At 40.4% G+C, this 13017-nt stretch overlaps 1 protein-coding gene across 2 annotated transcripts in view; it reads left to right on the forward strand.

Moving 5' to 3' along the window:
• The window catches only part of LOC104934401 (protein APCDD1), a 42307-nt gene extending 32516 nt beyond the window's left edge, over nt 1-9791 (forward strand). For both annotated transcript variants that reach the window (XM_019257445.2, XM_027289422.1), the window contains 2 exons: nt 7489-7810; nt 8727-9791. In XM_019257445.2, the coding sequence (XP_019112990.1) occupies nt 7489-7810; nt 8727-9181 (777 nt within the window). In that variant the 3' untranslated portion in view covers nt 9182-9791. The remainder of the gene's footprint in view (nt 1-7488; nt 7811-8726) is intronic.
• The last annotated feature ends 3226 nt before the right edge of the window (nt 9792-13017 follow it).

Genomic DNA, 13017 nt, shown 5'->3' on the forward strand with positions numbered 1-13017 from the left:
ACACACAGACTTGATGTAAAGTCAAAACCAGGGTAACGATGACGACAATGTTGCAAGCAAGTTGTGGTGAATCATCTTAATTAAAGGGGGTATCTGTAGTGGTATAAAACGCCCGTGTCCCTGCACACTTCAGTTCTCGTATGTGTACGTTTGCAGAAACTGTTCCCATCCACGAACGCCGCATTGTGTGTTTTTTGGAATGCACGACCGGGCCGGATGTAGAGAATTGTTTCCCGTCCTGAGCGCTCAGCTCGATGCAGGACCTCCGCTGAACTCAAATCACACTGTGTGCGTCGACCCCCTCCATGCTGCAAAGACCACACACACCAGAAACAGCATGAACTGACCTTACGAACCGTGTTCTCATACATGCCACGGTTCGGCAAAGGCTGCGAGGAAGCGTGGACAAAATCATATTTGAATGTACGTCTTCACGTTTTTCGACCAAAAGTGGTCGACTGATCAGAAAAGTTATAATAATGTTCTCACAGCTTGCGATATAATCTGCCACCTGTCGGTAGCAACAAACAGCCATCCAAGTTAAATACTGTTTACTCCAAATCTGATTTAGGATCAGTGTGTAGGTCAACAATCCTGCCCTCATACGCTAAACATTTGCACTGGTAGAAACCAGAAACTATGTACATACTGATTTCATCTCCCAAGAAAGAGCCCTCCTTTCCTACGCTGTGTTTCCAGGATGTAATTTCTCTATTTACACTGCTGAACAGCAGTTTCCCCGCTGGATGAAACCCTAGAGTGATGTTTTCACTGTCACCGTCTGCAGAGATTACAATGAAATCCTGTTCAGGTCCACTGTCTAAATAAACATCCATCTGTACGGGGGATGATGGGGCTTGGTGTTGCTGATCAGTATGTAAACAGAGCGTGGAGTGAGGAGCTGTGATCAGACAAGCTCCCCTGTGGTGTTGTAATGACCAGAGCTGCTCTCTTTAAGCCCCCCCGGTCCACGGAGGCGCAATGTGAAACCCGGCCTATCTCTGGAAGCGATCAACATGTGGTATTCCTAGAATTTGGAATCATGCCGTATGAATTATTCCAGCGAGCGCATACCAGGTCTGATTTCATGCATGCCTGAGGCTCAAATCAAAGTGTTGCATGCAGCTCTTTCCCTCCTCGAACTTTTCTGAATAAAAAAGGAAGAAAGGTTGGAGGAGCTGTGGTTCACTTCCAGAGTTGCAGTAAGAGTCAAACATAATCACAACATTGCTTTTCAGAGTTCTCACCAGACAGACAGAGATGCTTTTGAGAGAGATAGCTGCCAGTCTAATATAGTAAAGCTGGATGAGATTCTGATTGTAGAGCTTTGAAATGTTACATTTACATAATTCAACAACAACATCTCTTTCTAGAGCAGTTAGCATCCCTTATTTTTCTCTGCAGAAAGTCGTTCCGGTATAAACTGTTCAGTCTGTTCTTTGGATCATGAAGAGTAACGAAAAAAAAAACTCATGCTGTTGAAATTTTGTTAACTAATATAATTTTATAAACAATAGAAATAACTTTTTAATGTGTAACAGTGTTCTTCCAAACTCGCTCAACCCTGCAGATTCTCTGCAGAGCGTTTTGCAGCTAAAGACACAGACATTTCAGGAAGGAGTTGGTGGAGCTAAAAAAAACAAAAAAAAAAACTTTAGTTTAAATTTTTATGCAGTAGTACTCCCTGTGTAAAACTGATGGTGTTTGCTAACATGAGTACATCGTCAGAATAAACCTAAAACACTGTCATCAGTCTGACTTTGTTCAGGAGATCACAGAGCTCAAAACATGATTTCTCCAAAGCTATCCTCCTATCGATCAGTCCTTCATAAATGAGGTAACGAAACATCCTTTTGTTGGTCAGTAAGATTCGATATGCTGACCAGAAATTAGTCAAAATCATCAAACTTGGAGATTTTTATTGGACAGCAAACAAAATCATCAACTCTAATATAAATTATTATGGTAATAATATGTCAGTGTAGAGTAGATAACTTGTCGCAGTGCCCCCAAGTGGCCAAAAAATATATTAGTGCTGCTGTAAATCTGTTTTTTTTTTCTTTAAATGTTTTGAGCAAAATGAATATTTCATTCACTTCCTTTTGTATATGAGTGAAGGCACAAATCCAAAAGCAGTTTTCTCAAAATCTCGACACACATGGACCTGAAACTATCTGCTTGGCTTGATCTGTGTTGAGATTAATGTAAAAATGTTATAATACAAGACTACATTAAACATCGTTAATGTACAAATTCTGCCATCATCTGTGCGCATACAGTAAATTGTTTTTCGTGAAACACTGGTAGAAAATACCTCATTCCTTCCTACACAAAAAACACTAAATCCGACCATCTCTTGAGGTTGTAATGGTTTCTTTTTGGGGATTTTTTTTTTTTTTTTTTTTTTTTTTTTTACTGCCATGGTGACTATCCAATCCATTAATCTTAAGCGGTGTACCCAGTGCTGGTGCCAGTCCAGACCATTTGCTGGTGCCAGCATGTTCATTTGTGGTTATTGGGTGGATCTCAGCAGTGATGCAAGAGCGAGGCAGCAGACTCTCTTTTAAAGTGTAGTTTCTTCTGGTTTCTGTCGCTCGGTTCACTGCTGCGTAACTGAGGCGGAGTAATGACCACTTGATAATGATTCTTGTTAAGAAGGGATCTACGCTTTTATATTGTTGTTGTTGGTGGTTATCACGTATCCCTCATGCAGAAACTCATTTGTGATGATGTGTTATACTTTTCCGAGTTTGGTTTTTGTTATCTCATCCTTTTGATATGTTTTTTTTTTTTTTTGAGCCTGTAAGCTCAGCCTTGTAATACATTTTAAACTTGAGGAGTGAAGCTAGGGTAGTCTAAGATAAGACTTATTATGAATTCCTTCCAGGTGAGATGCTGGTCTGAGACAGAAAAACATTGGTGCAGTGTCTCTGATATCACCAAAGCCTGACATAGTTTCTGTTCTTTCTGGACGTCATCTTCCCCTGAACTATGGTGGTAATCCTCGAGTGAAAGGTGGCTGTCAAACAAAGTTAAATTCATTTCTTATTCTACTTGATCTACTGCGGTTTGGATTGAACCTCATTTGTTCGGTTCAGACCAACGCGCCTGCCAAATGTAGTAGTAAAAAATGAAATTAATAAATGTAATTTATATGAAGCAATGGCAGTAATATCCTTCTTCATTTCCTCATTTTTGTTCAATTCCAGTAAGAGTATAAAACGCTTTGCTTCCAGTACGAAGAGCCAACAATTTATTACAACACATGTTTGTACAAGTTGGACATTTTGTGCCGTGGCAAAGACACCTAAAACTGTTTTTTGTACCAGGCTGAAAAAATGTTTATCTCTGCTGTGAAGTTTTCACATGGGGACTTATGGAGACTGACTCACTTCTGTAGCCAGCCTCAACTTCAGGCTGAACTTCAGGCGGAACTTCAGTTTTTGGCACTTCCACATAGACTTAATTTCCCAGCTACGGACAAAACCAATAAAATGACGAGGAAATTGTGAGGTTAATTGAAAATTAATCATTAGTGGTATCACTTTATCCTTGTTTACTTACTGATAGCGTCACTGGCTCAGTTCCCAGGCTTTATATAAGTTGTCCACTATTTAAGAAGATTGGTGGTTTGATCTCCAGCTCCTGCAGTCCACATGAAGAAGATACTGATTCCCAAATTGCTCCACTCCCTTGCATGGCAGCCAATTCAATCAGTGTATGGATGGGTGAATGTGATAAGTAGTGTAAAAGCACCTTGAGTGGTCAAAAGACTACAAAGACGTCATACTGGTCCAGTCCATTCTTCATCCGATGTGGTCACTGAAGGGAGTTGTGCTGATGTGGAACTGGACCTCAGTTTAGCACTTGTAGCCATCTTGGCAGCTGTTGGAGCCCAAGAACCCAAATTTTGGACAATGAGTTGTAGCTGAGGTTTGGCAAGCAAATGGCAACCACTGTAGCCAAGAGTTTGAACCCGAGAGACTTGTTAACCAAGGCAAACATGCACCCAAACACCTCTGTGAAAGCTTCAAGAAATACTTTAACGTTTCGGCCTTTTTGCTCGGAGTTAAGACGAGAACATCGCTGCCACTCGTGTAAATATGACGTGAAAAAAATCTCATCCTCACATATTTTGGTCTTGGTTTTGTTTTACATGTTTCAACTGGAGGTCTGTAAAAAGTTCTCAGTGAAAAGAATCATCCAGTAAAAACAAATAAATTAGTTCTAATCATTATCGTGAATGTTTATGATGAGCGTTGTGTCACAACAACAGTAAAACTTTTATTTGCAACCTGCAAATGATTGTAAGTACTGGCTTGTGTAAAGCTCGCCTGAGGCTTTCACACTCGGCCGTGGTGATAACTTCTTAATTACAAACGTATTAACATTTTTTATATGCTGCAGTCGCAGGTTTATTTAGTTTTTTTTTTTTTACTGAAATGTCTGAATATTATTTTCTTACTGATGACAGAGGAGAGGCGTTAATAAAAGGTTGACACGCACGTCTGAGACACTTTCAGTTCATCTAGTACGAACATCAGCTTATATTTTTAGCCTCTTTTCCCCTGAGTTTAGTCTGTCAGGCTACAGGCTGCCGTGTCTTTATTGCTGGAGCTTGCTGGGGAACCTTTAAAGCAACACTGTAAAAAAATTGGTATATTTGTCAAGTGCGACATAGCAGCCAGCTAATATTACTTACTAGTTCAACAGCAAGAAGCCCAGCTCGGCGTCTGTCTTTCAGACTTTTATTTCACAGAGCTCTCATCAACAACTAAAAGTCAGACCCAGATTTTCTCTCGTCGAGCTGCAGCTTCTTGCTCGATTCCCTTCTTGGCTTCCTCCGTCGACCTCACCTTCAGTCTCTTAGAAGTCAATCTATGTCTTTATTTACAGTTAATACTCTCATAAGTCCATGAGTCGGTGATAAGGTGGTGAAGCATGGTGCTCCTTTTTAGGGAAGATGCAAATGCAACATTTATCTGTTAGACTGCATCAAGTATCTGATTCCCCTAAGGGAAAACAAAAAAAGGATCACATTTCTATTTCTGTTTGAGTGTTATGGGAAGCACAATAACTAATTTTATCTTAATTTATTCATTAGGAAAAAAGATAATTCCTGCAAAAAAAACACCCTTTACTTCTGAAACTAAACCATAGCATACTTCTGTCATAACATTGTGTCCTTCCCGGCGTAGTTCGTTCAGCAGGGTAGTGTTGACTCAACTCAAGTACAGTCTTTCGTTTTCCGGAAATGACAATAACAACTTTTTACCTCTTTCGCTGACATTTGACTGCAAAAATAAAAATAAGCTTCAGCTCCAGCAGCTTCTTCGGCTGCAATTTTCATCAGAGTCAGTGTGGTCCCTCCACTGAGGACGTGAAGTGCGCCTCGACCTTTTGGTCGTTACGAGTAATCACAGCACACCCTGTTCTTTAATTGACAATGTGAGCACACTAAAAATATCAAGTGTAAGAATGGCGTTACTCTCCATTCTTACATGAGCGATCCATAGGAAGAAAGCATGCTCATAGTGGAGGAGTAATATATTTTTCAGCTCAGATGGGCTCTCTGTGTTTTATGAGCTCAAAGTTCCTGCAGATGTGGAACATGTTCCCCACACCTGCAACATAAACTCGTATCCTCACATAATCTACTGAAATATGCATGCATATTTATCTCTCTATGTATTTATTTCCCCCTGCTACATATATATTTCTTACGCCGTGAGATACACACCCATAAAAATACACTACAGAGCTGTATGCACAGGGGGGTTTCTCCTCCAGTCGTCCCATTAACCTCTCACTCTGAGGCAGTTACGGCGCTGCACTGGGATTATCTCATCTATAGCATGTAGTGATACTCCTCCTTCTTTCAGTGTTCTCGGTTTCTTTTTCTTCCCTCATGAATCCCATGCGGAGGTAGTGGTGTCTGGGAAAAGAGTGATTGGGTTGGAAGAGGTTAGGTCTTAAATTTTGACCACCCTCGAATAACAAAAACTCCATAACCTCCCTGGAGTTTTTGTGGAATACAGTGTGATGGCTTCCAGCTCTGAATCAGTCAGGCCCTGAGGTCTTTTCTCCAGAACCACAGCTGTCCGTCTGTCTGTGGATACCGTGATCACACGCAGCTCTGGGGCTCAGGCAGACGTGATACGAACTGAACATGATTAATGGTCATTTTTTAGAGCTACGAACCCTTTTATCAGTACAAGGGTGAATAAAAAGACTCCCCGCTGTTGTTTGTAAGTAGCATGAAAGTTCAGCTCGCTGTTCGCTGTGCGACTTCCTGTTGTCACGGCATCAGCTCGAGCGAGACATCTGTCTTTTTACGGTAAAAACGATGTGATCACCCTGAGAAAATGCTGGAACCTTGTCTGGCTTCCAGCACTCAAGAGGTTCAGGCTGAAGGAAATAGTTTTTCCTCCTTCACCTCTGAACAGACGCCAGAAAGTCCTTTTATGTGGATTTTTTATGATATAATATACTGATGACGGATTAAAAAAGCTTTCAGCATCGACAGATTTCATATGACTGGACTGGAGTGATGTTCGCTGGGAACTTTAGTTTAACAACTCTTCAACAGCTGATTGATCATACCAAAGGTTGATTGGGTTCATGTTCCGCCTGTATATTAGCTTACTGCTGATATATTTGTTTTGTTTTTTTTGTGCTTTTTATCAGCAGCAGATTTGCTGTAGAGTTTTTAATCATTAGTTTTAAAGCATCTTTTTCTTTTTAGTTTGATTTCATTCATTTTGTGCAGCCTGCATCGCTCCGACACATTTTAGTTTCCATGTCGGGTCTTGAGGCGCCTTCACTGCTGTCTGCCATGAGGTGGTGCCGATGTTGGAAATATTTCAAATATTACACATGGTGGCTTCAACTTTCAGTCACTTGCTCATCATCCATCCATTTTTTTTCCATAACTGATTATCCTCATCAGGGTCACAGGGGGGGCAATCCCAGCTGACATAGTACACCCTGGACAACAACGATTCAAACTCATACTTCAGATTGTACTAATGTTTTTGATTTTAGTAGAAGTATTTTCATTCTTTTCTTTATTGTATTGTGTATATTTGAAGGGTTATGTAAATTAAGCAGGGAGCTGTTATTTCTTTCCTGTGTTTGTTACATTTACTGTCATATATGATAAGATAGACTTTATTGTAGGAATTCACTTGTTACAGAGGCTCCTTTTGCTGTGTGCATCTTAGTGCAAAGCTACACATCGTGTGCGTACAGTGCAATTTCTTGTACTCTATATAACTTTAATTTCTTTTTCAGTTTCAAATATATCTGATTTTCTTCTATATATTTCTTAATTCTGAGTATTTGTCTGATCTTATTAACAGTTTTTGTTGTTGCATTAATTATTTTTAGGTACTTGGAAGTGACAAGTTGTTACATTTCAAGCAGCAGTATGAAGATATTTATGAGTGGCCATACTCCATCATCACACCTTCTCTTCCGTCTTTCCAGAACCACGACCACGGCTGCATTGCCTGTCGCATCATCTACCGCTCCGATGAGTTCCACCCTCCCATCCTGCCGCCGCGGGCCGACCTGACCGTCGGGCTGTACGGTCAGTGGGTGAGCCAGCGCTGTGAAGTTCGCCCCGAGGTCCTCTTCCTCACCCGTCACTTCATCTTCCACGACAACAACCATACCTGGGAGGGCCACTACTACCACTACACTGACCCCGTGTGTAAACATCCCACCTTCACCATCTACGCCCGCGGACGCTACAGCCGAGGCCTTCACTCCACCCGCGTCATGGGCGGGACGGAGTTTGTCTTCAAAGGTAACTGGTTCATATTTTCTCTCAGCTTTCGTCACATTACTGAAAAACCCAAACTCCTTCCTCTTTGTAACAGAATTTAAAGGAATAGTTCAACATTTCAGAAGATGTTTATTTGCTTTCATGCCAAGAATTCGATGAGAAGTATGTAGCTGGAACAATCTGCCTAAGACCTCTAAACCTCATGAATTAACTTGTCACATCTGGTTTAATCATAAAACTGTAAAAACGTAAAGAATTGTGTGCAGCGACTTCCTGGACTCTTGTCTTCATCATTTGGAGGCAAAAAACCAAAACCACACAGTTTCTACTCTTCGGTTTTTATTCAGATTAAATCAATGTTTCTATCTGTGATAACACCGTATTCATCAAGTTTAATTGCTGAGATCTTGGAACACGGTCAGAAAAATACAAGCAGGTTTTAAACTAAAGCAAAAATCTTATGCGAATGTGAATCTGTTTGGCATGAACAAGTTTACAGACGGACATCTGTGTTCAACTTTTGACCCATCGTGCTGTAAAGGATCATGACCAGCATTTCAGAAAATATTCGTCTTTCCAAGTACCACTGCTTTGACAGACATTAAAATCCAGCAGTGCAGCCCGACCCTGTTCAACTACAGACAGTTTATTCTTGACTGTTGTAGCGGCAACTATCCATTAAAAAAAGGCTGCTAAGAGGCTCCTGCTTTGGTACATGGTGTGAAAAGTTTAAGAAACACTGGTTTACATAATCTGGCTAAACCATTGCCTTGTTTACTTGTTACCTGCTTCTGTTTCTTGCCTCAATCATTTCACAGATCTCTGAAATTATCAAGCAAAACGTTGTTTCACTGACTCGTCCAGTTGAAAGTTTAAAGTCTGGAGGTCAATCAAGTAATAACTCTTAACGGGTCTTCTTGCATCTTCCCTCTTCTAGTCAATCACATGAGAGTGACTCCCATGGACTTGGCCACCACGTCCCTCCTCAACGTCTTCAATGGTAACGAGTGTGGAATCCAGGGGTCCTGGCAGGTCGGGGTGGAGCAGGACGTCACCGTAACAAACGGCTGCATAGCGTTGGGCATCCGACTCCCTCACACAGAGTACGAGCTTTTCCGCATGGAGCAGGACGCCCACGGCCGCTACCTGCTCTACAACGGCCAGCGTCCAAGTGACGGCTCCAGCCCGGACCGACCGGACAAGCGGGCCACCTCCTACCAGATGCCTCTGGTGCAGTGCTCAGCAAGCAGCCAGGCGTCCGACCACAGCAGAGCGGACGACGGCGACATGCGTCTGCTGCATCGCAATGACTGCACGGGATGTCACAGAGGCGGCGAGAAACTCGTCGCCGTGGCGCTCGTCGCGTTCGTCACGTCTCTGCTTCTCAGCTGAGCGGTTTCTACGTAAAGACACAACAAAGAGTGTGGATTACATGAGCGAGACTGCTTGTTTAAAAAAACAGCAAATTTAAAACTTCTTATGTGAAAGAGGATGAAGACTGGTGCCCTCGATCCTCTGAACGTTTTCCCAGCTACCAAAGGACTTGACACTGCTGCACCACAGGAACTGCACTTTAGCGTGGAACCAAAGATCAAGCGGTCTGCTGTGTTTCCACAAATATACAAAGATGTCTATATAGCCACACAGACCTGAGAGTATGTTTTTATACAGTGTATTTACCTATAACTATCAAGTCATTTCTTGGTACTAAAAAAAACACAATTTGATGTGTGGAAACTTTTTTTCTATAATGAACTCTTGACAAGAAGTTCCACATCTCGAGGTGGATCGTCACAGTTTACAGTAAAAAAAAGAAAGAAAAGGGAACGACAGTACTTATGATTTCTTTTAACATTTCCTCACAGGACGGTGAACTCAGCAGCTGGTCTTTATCATCTTTTCCACGGTAACATCACATTTATTTTGAATACAATAAAAACTCATCTGCTGCCAATTATCTTCCATTACAGAGACGTTTGTGCATCAGATAACTGCGTCTTCACTGACCGACACTTGACCTTGTTTCCATCGAAGATATTTTTGAAATTATGTCATGCTCAGCTTGGGAAGCTGCACCTGGAAAATTGGCAAAATAAACGACATTTCTCAACAATACAATACTTCAGTTACATTGTAAAAACTAGTGTTAGGATCAGGCAACATGGATAAATCAGAGAAAATCGAATTATATTTTCTAATGTAAATGATTAAAAGTGACAAAAACTGCATTTCCTCAAACGTCCACTTGAGGCTGGCTCAAAAAAATGAGTCAGTCTCCATAAGTCCTCATGTTAAAATGTCCAACTTCACAGGAGAAATAAACATGTTTACAGCCTGGTACAAAAAACAGTTTTGGTCTGGATTAAAAATTGGTTTGTGTGTAAGATACTACTATAAAATTTGGCAGTTTATGGGCTTAACTGCGTCACTTTTCTCAATTGAAATACATGCAAAAGGACCAAATACAAACATTTATCTATGAATATATTATTCATTTTCATAGTGAACCTTTTTGACAATCAGTGCAAAACTGTAGTCCTACAGTATTTTAAAACTAAAGACTTTTTTAAATTTAGGTGTTTATTTTGGAATAATATAATTTAACATAAAAAGTATCTATTATACAAATTGGTGCTTTAAAATCAAGTGAATTTAGGTTCTAAAAATTGAAGAATTCCCCCAAAATTTGAATGAAAACCAAAAAAATAGCACTGTAACATGAATAACTGGACATTTGTGGAACTGCAACACCGAATACATTGTATTTAGGAATTACTGTACAATCAACTGCATATCGACTGTGTAGCTCCTTGACAAAGTCCAGTGAGTTAGCGTCCCTTCAGAATCATTTCAAAACTTGAGTGGAATAACTTCAAAATACCTTTTGATGGGATGAAGGTCATCAGGTGTGGCACTGCATCAGCACCACTCGATTACAATCTTAACGAGAATCCCTGTAACAGCGACGTCGTCGTCTGTGCCGTCACCCTCTGGATCGTGGACCAACAGCACCTGTTGTTTTGGGAGCATGTTTCTACCAAACCAGAACTGTCAGACTGTTCTGCAGAGAGAGGACGTCACAGCATGTTTTTTTGTTTTTTTATTTCCAGCTAAACGACGCCAGTTTTTAATCATCGATGGTGCAGAATCTTGTTCCCAGACTAAAGATCCTGTAGAAGGGTCCAAGAAATGTCTTTGTAACTGGATACATGTATAAGATTAAAGGTTTGATACTCTCCAGTGTTTGTTTGTGTTTACAGGCTCCGTGATCATGGGGACGATTTGAATATTGAACATGTGAATTTGTTTATCAGTGCAATTCGTTTACATTTACTTTTTGGGTTCTCTAAAGCGGATAAATGTAATACAGTAAAAAAAAGTACCAAAGTACAAGTACCTCAATTGCACTAGCAGGATGACAGGAAATCACTAAATCAAATCAAACTAGAGTACTTTGATTTGATTTTGTGATTTCCTCTCAATTCCAGCCAAAGAACATTTACTCAAGTACAATTTTGAGGTACTTGTACTTGAGTACTTTTTACTCCTCTACATTTATTTGACAGCTGTAGTCACTAGTTTATTTGCAGATTCAAATTAATAATAAAAAAACAGGATTAACAAATTAATTATGAGGTATTACAGATGAAGCAACCCGGCAGTATAATTAAAATTAGCTCCATTTTAACGAGCTACAACATAAATACATCAGTTTTATATTCAATTACACAATAAGCCGCTCTGCATAATGAGTACTTTTGGTGCTTTGAGTATATTTCGATTCCAAACTGCATCTCACAAAGAGTAGACGGAGATGTTTTCCATTGAGAGCAGCAGCTGAGACGACGGGTGGTTAAATTGAAATCTGCCTCCTGCATCATGGATTTCTCCCCATGTGATGATGATTTATTTTATGAAAACAGCTGAGCAGGAAAGACGATGGGGGAAAAAATAAAAAAATAACAGGTGAGCAGATGAAAATACTCACGAAAAGAAAATCACAAACAGAAAGAGGAGCACAGATAAAATAAATTTTACAGCAACTGACACAAAAACGTGAAATTCTTCTTCTCCATATATCGACTGTACTGCAGCTGTGAGCCATTTATCTTGAAATTGCATCACAAACACAAAGATTCATAAAGTACACTGAAGCCAGACAGACTGTACACTAACATACGGTTGTTTTTGAGTGTACTATTCTCCCAGAATGCAATGCACAGAGGAAATTATTGTCATTTAATCAAAGGCTTATATTTTGTAAAGTCAGTTTGATTGACATCCAACATTGTTTGTGTAAAATGATAAATAAGCTGAGTTATAGTGATGATTTCAGGCTTTTAGTTATTTCACTATAAGCAACAAAAACAAGCCTATGAATAAAAAACACTCACATTTTGGCACGTCGTTCTTTAGCTGACACTCTGGCGTGCTTATTTCTGGGCACAATCATCAACCAGAAATTTAACAGCTCCATCACAAACAACTCAACTCAGCCACCATCGCCTCCATCACTCTAGTAAGCTGCTGCCGCTGCCACTGCCAAGAGCACAGGAAGGCTTGTGATCAGTTATGATCTACCATCCCTCCAGGACCTGTAGTCTCCTGAACCCTGACGCGTGCAGATAAGATTGTGGGCGAGACACAAACCTCGTGAGACACTCCCCGTCCAGCATGAGGCACGCCAAGAATGGTTTCTTCCCATCTGCAGCTGACCTCACTGACACCGACTGACTCGATATAAGTATAAAAATCGATACAGTATATAATTATTTTAGCATAATAAACAAACACTTTCAATTTAGTTGTTTACAGAGTGAAACAGCTGGAAAAATAAACTTGTGATTGCTCTGCAAACACATCACACCCATCAGCTGACACACTGTATCTGCTGATACTTCTACAGCTGATAGATCAGCTGATACTCAACAACAGTATTTCCCAGATGCAACAACTGGCAGCTATGTGGCAACTTGCAGCTCCTCTGTTGCCTCATACAGTATTTACAATTATATAACAGTCTGCTTGTCTCACATTATCTCAATATAGTCGCAGTAAAGCTTGTAACATGTTATTCTGCGTCTCTCTGCTGCCAAGAAGAAAACACATACACACACATACATACACACAGAAAATCCAGTGGACTTTTCCCACGCTACGCTCTTTCCTCCAGGAGTCCGTATGAATCATATTACTTTACACTTTAATAAAATGATTGCAGGTTTCAC

This window comes from Larimichthys crocea, chromosome II (genome assembly GCF_000972845.2).
Source record: "Larimichthys crocea isolate SSNF chromosome II, L_crocea_2.0, whole genome shotgun sequence".
NCBI classification, from domain to species: domain Eukaryota; kingdom Metazoa; phylum Chordata; class Actinopteri; family Sciaenidae; genus Larimichthys; species Larimichthys crocea.